General features: G+C 41.3%; 1 protein-coding gene and 1 pseudogene across 1 annotated transcript in view; both read left to right on the top strand.

Moving 5' to 3' along the window:
- LOC141494202 (ATP synthase F(0) complex subunit C1, mitochondrial-like) overlaps positions 1–15925 on the top strand; it is a 50922-nt pseudogene extending 34997 nt beyond the window's left edge.
- Positions 15926–17768: 1843 nt separating this feature from the next.
- CAMK1D (calcium/calmodulin dependent protein kinase ID) overlaps positions 17769–20504 on the top strand; it is a 442601-nt gene continuing 439865 nt past the window's right edge. Inside the window, exon 1 of the mRNA XM_074194114.1 lies at positions 17769–17944. Coding sequence (XP_074050215.1) covers positions 17853–17944 — 92 coding nt within the window. The 5' untranslated portion in view covers positions 17769–17852. The remainder of the gene's footprint in view (positions 17945–20504) is intronic.

The following is a 20504-nucleotide window of genomic DNA, read 5'->3' as shown; positions in this document are numbered from 1 at the left end:
GATGCAGTGTGGATTGTTTTAAATAAAAAATACACTTTAGTACATGAGTTATTTGTGCTATACTTATTCCTCTTTACATCAGTGGTGTATCTACAGAAGAATGTTCTCCTTGGTGTTTGGGGATTTTCCTTATTATTTACTTGCTAATCAGTTATAATTAATTGCTAATCAGTTATATTAAATGCCTTTATTTGGAATTAATGGTTTTTTTATTCTTCTGGTCAAAAATACACAAAAGATTTTGGATGACATTTTTCAAATTGTGGTTTTGAATATATGCTATATAGTACATAACTCAACCTTGAACTTGAGTCTCACTTTTAAGGGCTCATATTTGAGGTGGCATTATAAAGAAACTTCTTTACTGGTCATCTCAATCAATAGATCTTGAATTACTGGAGACCTGGGGAAGACCTTAACTCAAAAAGTTCAAGTTCTTTCATTACATCCAGGGTCATCTCCAGTTGTCATGATTTGTATCTTGTCACTGAATCCAGATGGCTCTGGAGGAGAGAATCAGACTAATGGCTTTGCATGACCTTAACTTACTTAAATGCAATTCACTTGCAAGTCATGGCATCACATCTCTGATGTCATGGTCCACTTTGAGAAGGAAGGACAAACCACAACAATGACATCAGAACAATAGTATTCCATCACAACCATAAAACACAACTTGTTCAGCCATTTCTCATTTGCTTCTTAATTTCCTCCTCTTTGCTACCATTAAGAGCTGCTATAAATTTTTTTGTACATATAAGTCCTTTCCTTTTTTCTTTGACTCTTTGGGATGCAGACCTAGTAGTGATTTTACTAGGTTAAAGGGTATGCACAGTTTTATAATCCTTTGGGCTCTTAGCTGGAACCAGGCTCTAAACTGTTGGTGGCCAGAGCCTAGCAAAATAGATCAGAGAAAGGCGAGTCAGTAATCAAACAGAAGTTTCATTTCAAAGTGAGGAAAATGCTTACAAACAAAAGTTCACATTCCTGAGAAGGGGGTCTTTACCTGCTGGGGCAAGAGTAGGATTTATAAGCCTGAAAAAAAGGCAGAACCACAACATGCTCTTTCTTAGGTCTGGATTTATCAGTTTCCATGGTTGGCATTTCTTGGGATAGTACAGGTCTACTCGGGTCATGTGGGAACAGTCCCTAAGTTCTTAAAATCATTGAGCCTTGTGATTGTCTCAAGTCTTTAGGATCATCAAGCATTTTGGTCAATCAACAAAGTACAGAACCAGAGTGAGGGTGGCAGGAATAGCCCTGGTTCACTGCACTATGAACTTATGACCATGGGAATTCAGGAATTGTTAGCATGTCAGATTTTGATTGATCACTTTCTGCTGTACTACCTAGGTTGCTTCTGGCTCTCATGTCCCTGGAACATTAACAATTAATATGAAAATCATAAAAATCTCAGAGAATATTTGGTACTGGTCAAAATTGATCTACATTTTGCCAGAAGATAAGATCACCCAGAGGGTGAACATGAATGATTGTTGTTATGTCAAACTCAGGGCATGGAAAATAGTGTGTCTCCAAATATCTTGGCAGGAAATAGTTCCAAATTGTTTTCCAGAGTGGATGGACCAATTCACAATTCCACCAACAGTACAACAGTGTCCCTATTTTCTCACATCCCCTCCAGTGTTTATGATTTTCTTTTTATGTTGTTTAAATCACTTGTATAGGTGTGAAATGGTACCTCAGAGTTGTTTTAGTTTTCATTTTTCTAGTCAGTAGTGATATAGAGCATTTTTTATGTGACTATTGGCACCTTTGATTTCTTCTGATTTTCCTGTCTTTGACTTTCAATTAGGAATGGCTCTTATGAAAATAAATTTGACTGTGTACTATGTATTTGAGATATGAGGCACTTATAAAAAAATTGTATAAATTCTCTGTCCTCCCCTTCTTCCCACCCTATCTCCTTCTTTCCTTCTAATTTTGACTGCTATGTTATCAAAATTATCCATTTTACTTACTGTGAGTTCTATCACTTTAGTCATAAACACTTCCCTGATCTATAGATCGGACAAGCAATTTTTTCTTAATTTACCTGTGATGTTACCTTTCATGTCTAAATCATTTACCCAGTTTAACTTTATTTTGGCTTGCAATTTAAGATGTTGGTCTCAACCTAATTTATGCCAAATTAGTTTCTAATTTTTCCAACTTTTTTTTTAATCAAATGGTATGTTCTTGTCTCAATGCTTGGATTTTTGTGTTTATCAAACACAAGATTACTATAGTGATTTACTGTAGTGTACTGTATACCTAATCTATTCCACTGATCCACCATTGTCTAGAATAAGGTCAGTAGATGGGCCATTCTCTCCATCATATTGGTTAGATTGATGAATCAGCAAATGGAGACAGATGGAGCATTATCACTTATCTCTGCCTAAGTTGGCACAGGCCCTCTTTCTGTTCTCAAACTGGGAAAATTACATATTCCTTTCATGTGTTTGATATGTTTAAGTTGAAAAGATAATTATAGAAAGTCATGATTGGAAAAAACTAAAACCTCCCTTTTACAGGTAAGGAAACTGAGGCATAGAGAGTTATAGAAATTGTCATGAACACAATAAACAGGTGGTAGGGTTGGAACAAATCAGAGCCCAGGTCTTCTGACCCCCATGCAATCTTCCCAGTTTATGACCTTAGCAGGATAGTTCAAAAAAGGATAATTTAGGAATTTAGAATTATAGACTTTCTATATTGTTTCATCACAACTTGTTTGATTATCCTAGACTATGTCTAAAATAAGAAAAACTATCTTAAAGAGGATGGATGGGAATAGAAGTGAGGTTATGATGAGTAGTGATTGCTAACTTTTATAACACTGGTCCTTTGGTGACTTTCCTGTACACCTTTCTTTAAAAAAAATATGAAAGGTTAAAAAAAAGTGATTGGGTCAAGTAGACTAAGGTAGTCAACAAACATTTACTAAGTGCTGTGTGACATGGTGGCACAGTAGATTGATTCATTTTCAGGAGTTCAAATCCAGAGTCAGACATTTATTAGCTGTGTGACTTGGGCAAGTCACTTAATCCTGTTTGCCTCAGTTTCCTCATCTGTAAAATGAGTTGGAGAAGAATACTCTAGTATTTCTGCCAAGAAAATCCAAAATGGGGCCATGAAGTGTTGGACACAACTGAAATGATTGAATATAACATGACATGACATGATATGACAAAGACACAAAGAAAGGGGATTTGCCTTCAAGGAGTTTAATTGTCTCTTCTCCCTTCTCCCATCAGGCAATAACGTTCTACTTGACTAGAAAACTGAGGTCATCTGTCTGATGCTCCATTATTTTTGAGTTGCCATACCTCACAATTTTTCTATGTCCTATGTGCTCATCTATCTTTTATTCTTCAATCTTAAAAAATTAGTGACTCTTCTTGCCAAAGCTCTACTTGAATCTTTGAATTCATCCCAGTTTCCCTAGAGAGAGAGAGACTTTACCCTACTGATTATTTTCATCCTCTATCTTTTCTTTCTGGCTTCTTCCACACTTTCTGAAAACACATTCAGGTATGCTATCCTAAACAAAACAAAAATTACTTCCTTTGATCCTGCCATTCCATCAAGTTATTATCCTAGATCTCTCCTCCCTTTTTGCCACAGAACTTCTAGAAATAATAATCTAGCTGGTTGCTTTCATTTTCTCACCACACCCCTATTTCTCAAAGTCTTGGAAAAATGCTTGGTGACTGACTATCTATTAAAATTGCTTTCTCAAAGTCACTTGTTAATTATAAGATACAGTGACTTTTCCTCAATCTTTGTCTTCCCTAGTCTTTCTGCTACGTTTGATATGGCTGAATACTCTCTGCTCCTAAATATTCTCCTTTCTTAGCCTTGCTGACTCTTCTCTTTCCATGGATTTCTTGTAATTGTCTGACTTATCCTTTTTGACTCCTTCAGTGTTTTCCCAACTACCTAAGGGTGGGTGATTCTAAATTGTCTTCTCTTTTTACATTCTCTTTTTGTGATATTATCCACTCTGACTTTTTAAAGTTTCACAAGACCCAGGTATCAAAAGGAGAAAGGTAAAATAACTCTTATATGAGAAGTACCTTCATGACATAAGGTTATAGATATTTAAGTATACTTTAGGAATTTCTCATTTATCTGGCTCATTTGCCCACAGCCAGTGTACCTTGGTAACTTAATTTTTGACATTCACTCAGTCTTTCAAGACATTAAACATAGAAAAGTTTTTATTTATGTGAAAAAGGACACCTATTGAAAAGTTTCTATTTGGCTTCTTCTATCTGACTCTCACTTATCTTACCCAGACACCTGAAGAGACTTAATGACTCAAATATTGCCCTGGCCTGAGTGGTGTCTCTGGTTTGAGAAGGAAGCTCAGCTTGGCTCCATTTTATTGTTCATCCCTGGGACTCACCTGGGGACTCAATTAGTCAGACAGCCGTCCACTCCTTTGAGGTTGCTTTCCTCCATTCCTAGAAGGTGTCATAGGCCCTTACTGTCATGACAGCTGTCCTCTGTTCCCCCAAACTAGTGCTTATTATATTTTCAGGTTCTAACTCCCTCAAACAATGTTCCACGGAGTGGAATCAGTGGTGGGATTCAGTCGGTTCACACTGGTTCTGCAGAACTGATACCTAATTTTATGTTGATTTTGATGAACCAGTTGTTAAAATGACCCTTGTAATCAAGGTTCTCTCTAAGGTGGGCACTTGGGCAGCCACCCAATGTGGACATCACAAATTTACACTCCTTACTCTTTTTTAACGTTCATCTGCACAATGGTGTTTTCTAAGCGCCTGCAGTAACGTTCATTCTGTACATAGGTGAAAAAAAAAGATGGACCAATGCTTGTAGTATTTATTTATTCATTTCTTTTTTTCAGGTTTTTTTTTTTTTTGGTAAGGCAATGGGGTTAAGTGGCTTGGCCAAGGCCACACAGCTAGGTAATTATTAAGTGTCTGAGGCCAGATTTGAACTCAGGTACTCCTGACTCCAGGGCTGGTGCTCTATCCACTGCACCACCTAGCCACCCCTATTTATTCATTTCTTAAAACTCATTATAACTTTGATGAAATACTGCATTTTAATTCCTTTGTTTTTGTTGCTTCAGTAAACAAACATATAACATAGGAGAAAAAGTGCCAAACAACTGGGGGTGACAAGCTGTCATTTGTTTTTTCTATTTTGTGTTACTCCCAAAATTCCCTTGAGATATTATGAGCATGGTGGTGTTTCCTAAACAGTGAATCCAATAGGAATCTGGGTCACAATAAACCAATAAAAAGATAGATTTTTCAAGGGTTATCCTATTGTCCATTTTGGAAGTTATGAAAGTAGAAGAAAAAAGTTAGAATAGGTAAACTGAGTTTTGGATCTGCATTTGTTCTAACAGCAGCTGCTATGGTCATGTATCTGCTTTCACTCCATAAGAATATATTTGCTTACTGTTAATAGAGTATAATCTAGTTTTGTATACCTCTTTTATTGTTCTTATTTGAGTAGTAAATGCATGAAATATAAAACTATCTTTTGGTATATTTTTATATGCTTAAAATGATTATTAGTGCAGAGAACCAGTTGTTAATTTATTTGAATCCCACCACTTAGTGGAATAATTAAACTGATTGTTCAAGTAGGAGTTGTCACAGTTCTTAAACTTTCTGGGGTGGGAGAGGGAGGAGAAAAGAATCTGTCCAACTTGTCTTTATCCTCTAAGAGTCATATTAGATCATGCATGTTATAATCAGTGACACTTCTGAGGTTGTATGGGGATATAGAAAGGTTTTGTTTTGTCTTAAAACTTTTTTTTTAATCATGAACTTAATCAGCAAACTTTTTAGTATGAAAAAAAGATTATGTGTGAGACCATGAATTTGTCCCAAACTGTTTAGATCTCCTCTGGATGTCATGTTTCCTTCTCTGTTTTAATGAATACATGTAGATGTTCTTTTCTTTCCTTTTCTTCTTTTCTTTTGCCTCTGTTACTAACTCAAACTGCTTCCCCAAAAGAAGCCCTCCTTTGTAACCAGGAGATACAATCAGGTAAAACTGAACAACATGTTGACCTTGTTGAAACATGTGTTTTTTTCTGTATCTCCCAGCCAAGAGACTGATGACTTACTCCCTCACTGGCTTTAGAGGATCATTGATTCATTTCAGCCTGGAATTATCCAGGCTGCTTCTTGAAGGAAAAGAGACAGGAAAGGTGAGGAGTTGGCATTTGATCCTACGGTACCAACATCTGTGATTCAGAAAGGGACAACCCTACCCTAGAGTGGAAATTTCATTTCCTTACTACAAATAATTTCAAATGTGTAGTTATTATATCTAAATTTGGAATAAGTGACGGGTATTCTCTTGGAAAGGGAACAGAACGGAACATGGAACAACTGTTGGTTTATTGGAAAAGGAGTATGACAAGGCTATCATTGTCCACTTATTTATTTAACTTATATGCACATATAACATTATGCAAAATCATGCTGGATGAATCAAAAACTAAAATTAAGATTGCCAGGAGTTCAATTATACAGATGATACCACTCTAATGGTAGAAAGTGAAGAAAAATTGAGAAGCCTCTTAATGACAGTGAGAGAGAGTATAAAAGCTAGCATGAAGCTTAACACCAAAAAAACAACTAAGATCTTGGCAACTGATTCCATTATTTCCTGGCCAATAGAGGGAGAAGAAATGGAAGCAGTGTCAGATTTTATATTCTTTGCTCTAAGATCATGGCAGACAGCAATTGTAGTTGTAAAATTAAAAGATGCTTTCTCCTTGGAAGCAAAGCAAATCTGGACAGCATATTAAAAAACAAAGACATCACCTTGCCAACAAAGGTTCGTATAATCAAAGCTTTGACTTTTCCAGTAGCATGATATGGCTGTGAAAATTGGATTATTAGAAAAGCCGAGAGCTACAGAATCAACACTTTTGAACTGTGGTGCTGCAGTAGACTTTTGAGAGTTCATTGGACAGCAAAATCAGTTAATACTTATAGGAAATTAATTCAGTCTATTCACTGGAAGGTCAAATATTGTAACTGAAGCTTAAATACTCATGTTAAATTCCTATTAGACTAGCTGCTCAGGAAGTGCTAGGTTCCTGCTGGCTAGTTTATTCTTACCCAGACGAACATTGAAGCGGCAGGAGACAAGGGAGACAAGGATGATAAGTTCTCCTTAAAGTTCTAGTTCTTCAAATTCTCCATTTGTTAGACCAAATACAAGTGTTTAAATATCCTCCCCTGGGGCAGCTAGGTGGTGCAGTGGATAAAGCACCGACCCTGGAGTCAGGAGTACCTAGGTTCAAATCCAGTCTCAGAAACTTAATAATTACCTAGCTGTGTGGCCTTGGGCAAGCCACTTAACCCCATTTGCCTTGCAAAAACTTAAAAAACAAAGCAAAACAAAAATAAATATCCTCCCCAGTTCCTAGTCCACTCCCATTCCTGTGGCACTCTTCAATCAACCAGTAAATAACATTCTGGTGCTAGAGGACACCAGGTGATGAAATTTTACAATACTCTCACACACAACAGTCCCCCCCCTTTTTTTGAAGCAAAATTCCTTAATTCAATTACATAATGAATGTATGAATCCACAGATTTATTCCAGAAGGGAATAATTCCAGAAGGGGGTCATGATATGTGATATTTCCCCTACCATAAATGTGTGATGATAGATGAGATAAAGAATATATAACATAAGTAACTGTTTGACAATTGTATCAATTTAACAACAAAAACAAATAAGATAGTACAAATATCTTTCCCCAAAGAAATCAGTAGATTATATATAATTCAATATTCCCAAATTCCTTGAAATACAATTTATCCCAATTATATTTTACTTAAATTTGACCTTTTTATGCAATTAAATTCAAACTCAAACTAAAAGGAGTAACATTTAACTTTACTTATTTCAGATCTGAATTACACATACATATAGGAGTTTAGAAACTTACAGAAACACAGAAACAACTCTCTTGTATCACATTTACAAGCTGAGATTGATATCCTGGCCAGTACCAGATCTCAGACTATAGAAACATTTCCCCCACCTCTCCTGGCCAGTAGAGAGATATAAAATGTCCTATTGATGGTTAAAGACACATATATATACACGTAACACACCAAAACCATAAGCACAGGCTTTATTCAAAAGATGAAATCTGAATTTCCCAGTCCCAGAAAAAAGTCTTCTTCCCCTTTTTTCTTAGCTAATTGACCACAAAGCTTCCCAATCAATAGCCTAAGAAAAAGGTAGTCATTGCCCAACCCCCACCTCCTCCCCAAACCAGGAAGAAGGCATGGGGATCCCTTGATTTCTAAAATAAGCTTTTTGAGACATGGGTTTGAGTTTCAAAGTTCTCTCTTTGCAAAAGGTGGGGGCAGCAGAGAATGAGAGCATTTGAAATTATTTGAGTTGTTGACAACAGTACAAATTGGAGTTGTTGAATTTCTGAACTGGACTCAACACCATTACAAACTGTCCAATAGCATATGACATTTTTGCTCTCCACACAGGAATTGCAGTTAACGTGGACTTCATGGCTTTCTGGTACCAGAGCAAAGGTTGTGGTGTGTTTGGTTGTAGGCCAGAGAGTGAAATTCATTGTGGCTTCTGGAGTGGAATTCGTCTCAGGCATCAGGGTTGACATTAAGATCTGTGGCACCAAGGAGAAGTCTCTAAAGTTGGGCCGTAGGTTTAGGGGTTTGGGTATTGCTTAACACATATAGCACAGTTAGGTAGGCAGCCATGGCCAAAAGGAAAGGCAAGCAGGTCCCCCGGCTCTCACTCGTGGCACTGGTAGGGACTACTGATGAGGAAGAAACTCCATCCCCCTGCGGTGCTGCCTTAGAGACTCTACTACTGGCTGGTTCCTCAATGCTGAATGCTTATTTGTTTCTTTTTACTTTTGCTGGTTCCTCAATGCTGAATATTTATTTGTTTCTTCTTACTTTCACTTTCCTTCATACCTCCTTGTTCAACAAATTCCTTAAAGTCAGCCCCTGGTAACAATCAACCTGTTACCTATCCAAAGTTTTCTGCTCTGGGATGTTGCCTGGAATTTCTCTTGCTTGTACCTGCTGGTCCTTATCCTGGACTTCACTCAGATAGTTCTGCCTTTTAGTCTCTATTTGGGCACCATTTATTAAGTTCCTGTTAGACTAGCTGCCCAGGAAGTGTTAGGTTCCTGCTGGCTAGCTTATCCTTACCTAGGCAAATATTGAAGGGGCAGGAGACAAGGGAGACGAGGATGATAAGTTCTTCTTCTCCTTAAAGTTCTCTTAGTTCTCCAGGTTCTCCATTTATTAGACCAAATACAAGTGTTTAAATGTCCTCACCAGTCCCTGGTCCACCCCCACTCCCATGGCACTTTTCAATCAAGCAGTAAAAAATGCTCTGGTGCTAGAGGACACCAGGTGAGGAAATTTTACAGTACTCCCACACACAACAGTCCCTTACAGGAAAAGACTCTGATAATAGGAAAGATTGAAAGTAAAGAGAGAAGGGGATGGCAGAAGATGAGATGACTAGATTGTGTCATAGGAGCAATGAACGTGAGGTTGGACAGACTTTTAGACACATGAAGGATAGAAGGATGACAGAAGAATCTTGTCTGCTATATGGTTCATGGGGTCACAAAGACATAGATTGACTGACTCAACAACAGCCACAACAAAATTCTCTTCAGGAAGTTAGAGGGTCACTTTGCTTCCTCAACAAGCTTTCGTGTGGGCAGGTGTGACAAATGTGAAAGGAAGTTCCTAATTTTGAATTGTATTACTAAAGTTATAAAGCAAGAAAAATTTTATCTCCAGTCAGACAAAACTCTGGCCTCTTTTCTCCAGTCAGAGACTGAGCTCAATCACAGAGAAAGATATGTCTCAGAAAATAGTTTTAACCTTGCTCAAGAAAAACACCAGACATAGCCTTTTGGGGATCAACAGGAAATTTAGGAGGACATACAACAGCCACATCTGACTATCTTTGCTAGAGAAACAGATAAAGGAATCTGTTTATTTGGTCTTATAAATAAGATTGACTATCAGTATAGATCTTTGGAAAGCAACTCTTTTTTTCCCCTAGGAGTTTTATTTAGGATTCTATTTTTTTTTTCTGTTTAAATTGTATATTTGCAAGGAAAACTGATGTCAGTATAAGAGGTGTTGTCAGGTTGAGATTTTCTGGGTGTATGCTATGACCTAACCTCCTAAAGCATACTTCCTCTCTTTCAACTGTGATAGCCTTGTACACAAGGGGGATTACTATAATCTACTATAATCTCTTTCTCTCTACCAATGCAGTACAATGTTTTTTTCAATTTAAAGACTCATATAGTTGGAAGATGAAGGAGAAAATAAGAGAAGTGATTTGTCTAGGATCATACAGCTAAATACTCATCATGCTGCCTCTCATTATTAGGATAAAATATACATTTAGCATATTATTTAAGGTCTTTCACAATTTGGTTCTCATCTTTTTATACTTAAAAAAAATTCCCTTCTTATTCTCCACAATTCTTTCCAAACCAGACTGTTTCTTTAGCTCCTATATTCTCTTGCCTTCCTTCACTTGTGAGTATCTTCACCAACTCCTGGAAGGTATTCCTGAACTCTGTTGAAATATTTTTCTAACTTCCAAGTCCAGCTCAGAGTTTCTTACATCTAATCTTTTATGATTACTTCCCCCAGACAAAAATGATTTCTGTTTTCCTATTTACTTAGAATTTTTTTAGTATCACTTTTTACTCTCATCACAGTCAACTCTGTATTATGCTTATCTGAGTATATGCCATATTTCTTTTAATAGATTTCGAGCTCCATAAGGGCAGCAACTGTCATTTTTTTCAATTTTGTATTCTTAATGTCTAGCATACTGCCTCATACATAGAATTGTAGACTCAGAGGGTGCTTAGAGATATAGTCTAATACTCCTTTTTCCCCCTTACAGATGTAAGGATACTGAGACCCAGGCATGATAAATGATTTACCCAATGTTAAACAAATTTTTAGCAGCATAGCCAAGAGTTGGTCCCAGTTTCTCTGACTTCAATGGGTCCTTAATACATATTTGATGAATTGAATTTCAATGGTAGTAGTAAAGTGGATGAAGAATTTCTGGGAGATAGAATTTCAAATTGGTGGCAAATATGTATATGTTTGACTGGAAGGCAAAAGAGTGTGGTAAAGGTAGAGTTTTAGCAGCTAATTCTTCTTTATCCAGAATAAACTGGACCAGCCTAGTATGGGCCTTGACTGCACAAAAATAAATGACTAAGAGTTTTGAGTTGCCAAAGTTTAAATAGTCTCAGAAACTTGGGTCTCTAGTGTATCTAACCATCACAGATTTTCCATTTTGAAAGGTGATGAGAAATGGTGTTGTTGGCCAAAGAATGAAAAATAAACATAGTTTTTAAGGCCAAGGGGTTAATTTATCATTTCACACTTCTCAAAATTCTTTTCTTTCTCAGTCTCTTCCTTCTCCCCTTACTATCTTCTTCCTCCCTAAACCTTGTGTCCAATTTACTAAAGCCTTAAAATCCACTTAAAATGTTAACTGATGAGACTTCCATATGCATGTATATAGATGTGTGTGTACACACACACACACACACACACACACACACACACACACACACATTTGTATTTCAATTGGGGTGGTTTGTTAAAAAAAAAGGCCTAGATTGGAGGCCTTTTGAAGGAAAAGGGGAGAATTCAGGGCTAATCTTAAGTATCATTTAATTTACCAGTTTCAAAGACAGCTCTGATGGTAATCCACAAGGGATAATGCCAACAATCAGTATTATGTCATATGTTGTTTTTCTTATAAGAAACCAAAGATACTTACCTTTGTTCTCACAAAAATTTATCCTCAGGAACTTAAAAAAAAATATGATAACAAAAAAGGAAATGAACCTCCCTTCCTCTGGTGTCAGCTGAGGTCACATTTTTCTGTTGGACAAACCACTAAATTATTAGGTATGAGGTTCTATGAGATAAATTGATTAACTGGGCAAGATGGGTGAAATTAATCCAAAAAACTAGCTTTATCCTCAGAATTAAGAAATCATCCTACTTTATATTCCACTTTACTTTTTGTGTGGAGATGATGTAAAAGAACCATATGAGGCATCCCATGCCCCTGCCCCACTCCTCCTCACTCTCTTTGTTGCTCTTACTGTTCCTGGAAAACGATCTGTTAGACGCTCAGATTAGTATAGGGATAATTTTTTTTTTAAGGACCAGTATTGGAGAGGAGCAATGTCTGAATACTAAAGGAAGTGATTGCCTATAAAGGCAAAAGAGAAAGGAGAGGAAAAAGAAAGAGATAAGTAGGGTAGGAAAAGGAGGAAAATTGGAAATAGTAGAGTGAAGAGTGAGAAAGAGAAAAAAGTAGAGAGAAAGAAGGGAAAGGCAAAGAAGAAAGAAAGACAAGAAAAAGATAGAAAGTGACCAAGGTCACAGATGGCCTTCCCCTGATGAACTGCTACAAAGTGCTGTAAGTAAGGGATGCCATGGTTTTTTTTAAAAGCCTTTTCTACTATGAGGTGATAATGGTTGATTGCCTGGAAGATTGGTAATGCCACTAGTATGAAAGAAATGACACTACTCCAACCTAGAAAGTGGGGTCTTTTGAAAGACATTATTTTTTTTCTTTAGTTTTTGCAAGCAATGGGGTTAAGTGGCTTGCCCAAGGCCACACAGCTAGGTAATTGTTAAGCCACCTAGCCACCCCTTGAAAGACAATGTTGAACAATTTTAGCCAGCTGTGTCAATTTGACCCCTATTTTGGGGGCAGTTATCTTTATCCTATTCCTTACTAGCGTATAATGCTCAGTACAGGATGGAAATCACACATGCATATGCTGCTCCTTTAAAGCCCAGTCTAAATGACATCTTATCTATGAAGCCTTTCTAAATGTCTCCAAGTCAATGACAGCCATTTCATCTTCGTCTCTCACATGGCACTTTGTACACTTCTGACTGATGCTAACATATTTATATGTATGTATATATTTTATGTATTTCCTATTCCTCTGTTGTTTAGTCATTCAGTCCTATCACTGGTTTTGCTAACCCCATGGATCACCACATACTGAAAATCTGTCCAAATTCATGTTAACTGCTGCCTTGACACAAACTCATCTCCTTTGCCATATCCTTTTCCTTTTGCTTTTGAGCTTTCCCAACGTTAAGGTTTTTTTTCCCCAGTGATTCTCTTCTCATTATGTGGCCAAAGTGCTGAAACTTCAGATTCAATATCTGACTTTCTTGTGAATAGCCTGAATTATTATTTAAGTACTGACTGATTTTACCTCCTTGCTGTCCAAGGGAATCTCAAAAATCTTTTTCCAGGACCACAATTCAAAAGTATTGTTTCTGAGACACTCAACTTTCCTTATACTTCAACTCTCACAGCAATACATTGGTACTGGAAAAGTCATAACTTTGATATAAGACCTTTGTCGGCAAGATGATGCCTCTACTTTTTAATATGCTTTCCAGATTTGCATAATTTTCCTTCCAAGGAGCAAGCATCATTTAATTTCGGGCTGCAGTCACTGTCTGCAGTGATCTTTGAGCCCAAGTATATGAAATTTGATACTGGTTCCATTTCTTCTCTCTCTATTTGCTAGGCAGTGAAGGAACCAGGTGCCAAGACCTTATTTATTTTGTTTTTTAATATTTAGCTTCAAACCAGCTACTAGACTGTACACTTTGATCTTCCTTTGTGTCTTATATGCCATGCTCTGCCAATTAGATGTTGATTAAATCAGGTTGAAACAAAATGTCTAGAACGACGCATCCTCAACAAATACTATTGAATGAGGATGGTCTAAGAGAATGGATCCATGGTCCTAGCTAGGGTTCTCTTCAAAGAATCCCCAGAATCTTAGAGTCAGGAAGGACCTTAGAGGCTAACTAATTCAGTTCATGCTTGAATAAGAATTCTTCCACTATACTGGCAACAGATGATCATCCAACTTTACCTTGATGACCTAGAGTGGAGAACGAATGTGGGGGACCCACCATCTCCTGAGAAAGTCCCTTCCACTTTTAGGTAATCTAATTGTCAGAATACTTTTCATTGTGCCAAGTTAAATTTGTCTCTTTATAACTTCCACTCACTACAAATTTTGTCCTTGCTGTCTAAGAATAACAAGTCAGAACACTCAGGATAACTGAATGAATATGTTCACCTTGTAGATGAGGAATGAAACCACAGAGAGCACAGCTCTTGTTTACCTCTATCTCTTACCACTACTACCAACACCACGACAGCAATTTCTTTCAATCCTTTTAGGTATAAGAGAAGTTGGAAAATATGTGGGAAATTGGGGAAATGAAGAAAAATAAATCCTTGTCCTGAAGTCACTTAAAATCTAGTAGGGGATATAAGACATGTACCTGGATAACTTCATTTTAGAATACCATTAAGTGCAAAAAGAGTGGTATAAGAATTTCAAGGAGGGATGTATTTGTAGCACTGGGAATCACAGAAGGCTTCATAGAAGAAGTGATCACAGGTGATACCTAACCTGGACCTTGAAGAAAGATCTTTTTCAGATGTGGGGGAAGGGAGGATCATGGGAAGGTTGTTCCATGGTATGGCCTACACAAATGCAAGGAGGTTAGTGAGAGCAAGATGAAATGAAATGGTTAGTAAGATGAGTTAACTAGATGAGAGCGTGCTAATAGTACTGCCCTTCAGTCAACCTCCACCTTCTCCGATAACCTCTGTCACCTGGGCTCTGATGGGTTTTATTATGCCCAATCCTAGAATGATCACCCTGCCTTGTGTGCCCTTACCATCCTACCCCTTTTAGCACTGGGAACAGTAATCTATCAAATCAACTCTACCATTTTGGTGACAATATCAATCAGCTGCTTTGTGATGTCAACTCTCATTCTCTCTGACTTCTCTGCCAAATGTTCCCTTCCAGCTATGTGTGTCTTTCTCCATTAGAACATAAGCTCCTTGAGGGCAGGGGTTTTGCTTAATTATATTTTTATCCCCAGTGCTTAACACAGTGCTTGGCCCATACAAAGTGTTTGCTAAATGCTTTTTTATGCATTCATTTGGCAGGAAAAAATAGGTTGTAGTGATTAAGGTAGGCCTTCGTTGGCAATCTCATGAGTTTGTAATTCATATTGCATGCCATATTGAAATTTTTTTTTAAAGGGGATGAAGGACATGGTCAGAGCTGTGCATAGGAAAGATTACTCAGGCAGATGTGTGAAAGAGAGATTAGATAGGATAGAGACTGGTGGTAGAAAGGTCATAAAATGGTAATAAGGATCTGAACTAGGGTGATGCTAAGTGCTAAGTTGGAGGAGAGGGAGGTTAGAAAGGTAAGATACTGGGAAAGTTAATTGAAGAAGTCAAATGAAGAGAACTTTGCAATTAGTTGACTGGGAGTGTAAGTGTATGTATGTTATGTGGGTGAATGAGGGTGGTAGAGAGAGAGAGAGGGGGGAGGCTCTGCTTGATCAGGGAAATTGAAGAATCAAAGATGGTTTCAAGGAAGTTTAAAATCTGTTTGATTTGGATTTGGATTTTGAATAGGAATAGGGAAGTTAACAGGAGGATAACGTTTTGGAGTTAGGAGGATGAGTTCCATTTTGGAACTATTGAGGTTGTGATGGCCCGTTGGAAATGTTCTGAGTGAGACTATGAATCTAGAGTTCAGGTCTAGGACTTTTTTTTGGAATAGACTCCCCCCCCCCAAAAAAAAAGGAGAATGAGAGTCGTAGTATAGTTACTTAATATGGTCATTGCAGGTTATCAGGCAATGAGGCAGGCAGGCAGGCAGGCAGGCAGGCAGGCAGGCAGCTTTTTGGCTAAGCCAACGGACACTGGGAGAGGACTAGGTCAGGTCCAGGGAGCGAACTGCAGGGATACCTCGGGGGGCTGAGGACAGCTGTTCTCACTTTTGAGGCAGGGATGTCTCATCTTCACCCCCCCCCCCCCTTGAGGGGAGTGCGGGGTTGAGGCGGTATTACTTCTACTTTCCCTGTTTCCCTCCCGCATTCACAAGGAAAAAAGTATTGGAGAAGGACTGCCTAGCCAAGGCTCCGACAGAAGCAGAAAGCAGCGGCTTAGTGCAACTCGGGTTGATCGTGGCGTAGCCGGGGGAATCCCTGCAACTGGGACAGAAGGTGGATGTTTGGGGACACGTGGGAGGGGAGACAGGGCCCGGGGTGCCTGTCCTATTCACGACGCTGAGCTTTTCTGTCGTTTCCCCGGCTTCTGCCAAAGGGAGCAGCAGCAGCTGGTGCTGAGGAGGAGGTGGGGGTGGGCAGAGATGGGGGCAGCCTCGCACGTGACGACTGCCCCATCCAGGGTTCCCGTTCCGGGGCCGTCCCCCCTCTCTCTTCCTCATTCACCTCCTTGCGCCCCGGCAAGCGTGATGCCCGCAAGTCTAGCTCTTTAGAAGGGTAAAGGAGTTCGGGCCTGGCAGGCTCCGGCTCTGCGCGTTGCCCCTCGAGCTCCAGGGCTCTTCACGTCTGCCTGGTGCAGGTCCCCCCACCCCCCTCCTCATTATCGGTGCGCGCGGTTTTGGTGCAATGCGAATTATCTCCAGTCCCTCAGGCTGGAGGGGTTTGGACAGCCGGGGCGAGCCGGGAGCCGGCCCCGGCTGGGCTCCGGAGTCCAACGCCCACCTCCACCTTCCCCACCATCGCTTCCTCCTTCTCCTCCCATCGCTATAACGGCGAACTACAACCGGCAAGCCACAAAGTGGGGTCCCTAGAGCCCGGAACGGCGGCATCGGCGGCCCCAGCCAAAGCCCCGGGTGGAAGGGAAGGGGAGGGCAGCCGTGGGCGTGGGCGCGTGGTGCCTCGCTGCCACTCAGTCCCTGCCCGGCCCTTCCCCTCCCTGGCGGAGCACACGCACTGTGCGTGCCCACCCTCTCCGCCTCCTGGGTGCCAACTTACAGGGCACTTAAGCGGGCGGACACTCGCTGCTCCTCCTCTTTTCCCTGTGACTGAGAATAGAAACTCCCATCTCTTCTCAGCCGGTGTTTCCCCCCACAACCCCCACAAAATAAAAGCTCCCTCCAGAAGATCCCTTTGGAAGGCCCCCCCCCCCCCGAGGCTTTCCCCCTGGTGCCCCCGCGCCCTCTCTTCCCCATCTCCACTCTGAGGAGTGCTGAAGTAGCCGGGACAGGAAGCCCGGGTGCGGGGAGCCCTGGATTGGGGGGCGGGGGGGGGTTCCCGCCTCTGGTTAGGGCTCCTGTTATTGGTGGGGTTTCTGCGTGGGGGGGAGCGGAGGAGGGCCAGGCAGGGCAGGGCGTCTGAACCCGGGCGCTGCGGAGTGAAGACATCCCCGAAGGCAGCAAAGCAGGCAGCGCGAGGGAGGGGAGAGTGGGAAGCAGGAGGGAGGGGACCAGCGAGGGAGGGAGGAGAGAGCCGAGGCAAGAAAAGTAGCTGAAAGTGGGGTCTGCAGCAGGCGCTGAGGGAGCCGCTGGAGCAGCCCCAGCCCGGGCGGCGGCGGCAGGAAGTCTGTGCCCGGCAGCAGCGAGCGGAGACCCTGAGAGACCCAGGCGGAGCGCGAAAGAGGAAACTGCCGAGGAGGAAGCGCCGCTGCGGCTGGCAGTGCCTCTCTGGTCCCCTCTCGGAGCATCCCCCCGGCACGCAGGCGGGCACGCCGGAGGCGGCGGCGGCGTGTGCGGGCTCCGCGGCGCTCCCCGGCCACTCGGGACCGGCTCCTTTCGCCCCCGCCCTCGCCCTCCTCCAGCCCCTCGCCTCCCCGGCCCTACGCACTGCCTCCTCCAGCCCCGCCGCGCCACCCCCACGCTCCCCCTCGGTCCTCCCTCCACCTCCCCCAGACACTCGGCTGCCATGGCCCGGGAGAACGGGGAGAGCAGCTCCTCCTGGAAGAAGCAAGCCGAGGACATCAAGAAGATTTTCGAGTTCAAGGAGACCCTGGGAACGTAAGTAGGGGCTGGAAGGAGGGGAGAGGGTGGGGGCGGCGGCCGTGGCCGTGGCCGCCGTGGCCGCCACCGAACCGAGCCCGGATGGCGGTGTCCTCATTGTCCCACTCGAGGCTCTGCAGCTTCTCCCTCCAACAGCCAGACGCGTGTGCCCGGGCTCCGGGAGCCCGGCATTGGTTCCCACCCAGGGCGGCGGTGGGAGCTCGCGGCTTTCCGAGGCGGATTCCCCCTCCCCCTCCTCATTCTAGCCATCTCGGTGCCCAGGTCTGAATATGGTGAATATTGACATTATGCGTCTGTGGAGCCTGTGCTCAGCGTGTGTCTGTGCCCACATCAGCGGCCAGGCTGCCCCGAAGACGCCGAGTTCGAGTAGGATGGGATTTGGTAATGTCACTCCTTCGGACAGACACGCATATAGTATGGGTTTACATGCCCAGGACGTAATTGAGGAGCCCAGCAGCCCGCTGTGTAGACGACAAGTGCCGGGCGTGTTTGGCTCTACCCCTGTTGGAATCATAATCATGCTAATTCTACAGTGCTCGGGGTCACATGTGGGCAGGGCTTTGCGCCTGTGTGTGTCTGTGTATATCAGAGTATGCGCTGACACTTGTTTATCTCAGGAGCTCCTAGCAGTGTCACTGTCAGTTCACATGGACTCCCATGCTATGCCCTAAAACCGATGGACACATTTAAGGAAGAGCAGAAATCGATGGAAGATGCCAGCATCTTATGTAGTTTAATGGTTGTTAGTGCATCATTTATCTCTTAGCTAATGTTGAGAGGGTAGTTTGGGGGAGTCAGATTAGTTGGGAGAGATAACAGCAAAGGGGAACTACACAAAGTGCAAAAGGGCTCATTTGAACAAGTTAACTTCTTCCCTTTAAAATTTCGACATGCATGTAGAATGTGTGTATGTATGTGTACACGTGTACATACAGTATACGTATGAATGCATGTTTGTACGTGAGTGTACCTATGTAAAGCATAGGTACAGAATCTTGGTTATTGTAGAAGTATGCAGAACTATTGAGTGGAAAGAAAAGGGGGAGTCTGGAGCTGTCACCTTTGGTCAATCAGCTCGTTCTTTGGAGCCCTGTTCTCTTGGCAGTGCCAGGTTTTTGAGGATGACTTACCTTCAAGTGTAGCCAGTGTCTACTGCAACTGCATAGATTTCTTCTTAGCAGGGACCAGACTAAAGAGAAATTGTGAGATGTGTTCCTTTCAAGTACTTTGGATTCTAATTCCAGCAAATGCTTGGAGAACTAGAGTTAAGTCTTCCTCCTGTTTCTTCTGGGAAGACACATGTGGCAGTTAAGTGTGGTGTGGTAGAAAGATCAAGCTTTGACCTGGGTTTGCATCCTGGCTCTCTCTATCACTTACTAGTGGTGTGATTTTAAACAAGTTATTTTAACCTCAACAAACTTTAGTTTCTTTTCTCTTTAAAATGGGGATTATAATAGATGTCCTATCTGTTTTAAAGTGCTAGAAAAATCAAATTAGGTAATACAGAGGTATTCAAATAGTCTTAGTGCAGTTTCAAGTTCTTAAAACTTGAAATTGCACTAAGACTTCTGGAACAACACCCCCCCCCCCAACAGTTCTTAAACTGTATGGACTTTATAAATCCAAGATATGGTAATAACAATCATAATAATGACCATTATTTTCATCATTATTAGTCAAGGGCATATTTCTGTTTTTAGGACTAAGGTAGAAGAACCTGGGCTTCAGTGGAGAGGGGAACTTTTTGCTCTGAGGAGAGGAGCACAGCCATTTAGTGGACTAGTTTGGTTAAAAACTTTTGAAAATACATTTAAAGTTTATTCAGGTGCTTCTATTCCAACTCTCAACTGCTCAAGTTACTGGGTAATAAAAAACTTGCCATTGCTTGTCATCCTAGGCATGTGATTCTAGGACTTCAAGAGGATGGATTTGGAAAGTAGGAGGGTCCTTTCATTAAAGTGGCATATTTGTTCTTCTCAGTGTGATTTGTTTCCCAACTCAATCTTCAAACTTGTCAGTTCTATAGCTGGCTCTAATTTTTCCAGATAGGTTAATGCATTTTCTCTTAGCTGACTGTTTTGTAGGTGGATGTAGTATCTCCATCTCTGCAGTGGCTAAAGTTTGCTGCAGCTCAATCCATGTGTTTCACCCCTTCATTGAATTTTTTCTGTAGCTGCTGCCACTTGCCTGGGGTTCAGTCTTTAGGATGGACTGAAGTTCAAATTCAGTAGCTAAAAAAAGTCAAATAGTCCTGTATGAGCAACCACTAGAACTCATCACATTTTGAGAAATTTCAGCACATAGATTCCCCATTGTAGATACCAAAGAATCCAGAAAAAAATAGAGACTTTAAAAGGCATTGTGGCATAGGGAATAGGGAGTCAGATGAGGAGTCAAGAAGACTTGTATTCAAATTCTACCTCAGAAACTTTCTATCTGGGGACCCCTAGGCAAGTACCCTGACCTCTATGTCTCAGTTTCCTCTGTAAGGAGTTGGATTCAGTGGCCTTTAAGATTCCTTTCTGTTCTCAGGTTATAAACCTATAATCCCTTGGAA

This window comes from Macrotis lagotis, chromosome 7, assembly GCF_037893015.1.
Source record: "Macrotis lagotis isolate mMagLag1 chromosome 7, bilby.v1.9.chrom.fasta, whole genome shotgun sequence".
Lineage (NCBI taxonomy): Eukaryota > Metazoa > Chordata > Mammalia > Peramelemorphia > Peramelidae > Macrotis > Macrotis lagotis.
This window is presented reverse-complemented; position numbering and strand designations above follow the sequence as displayed.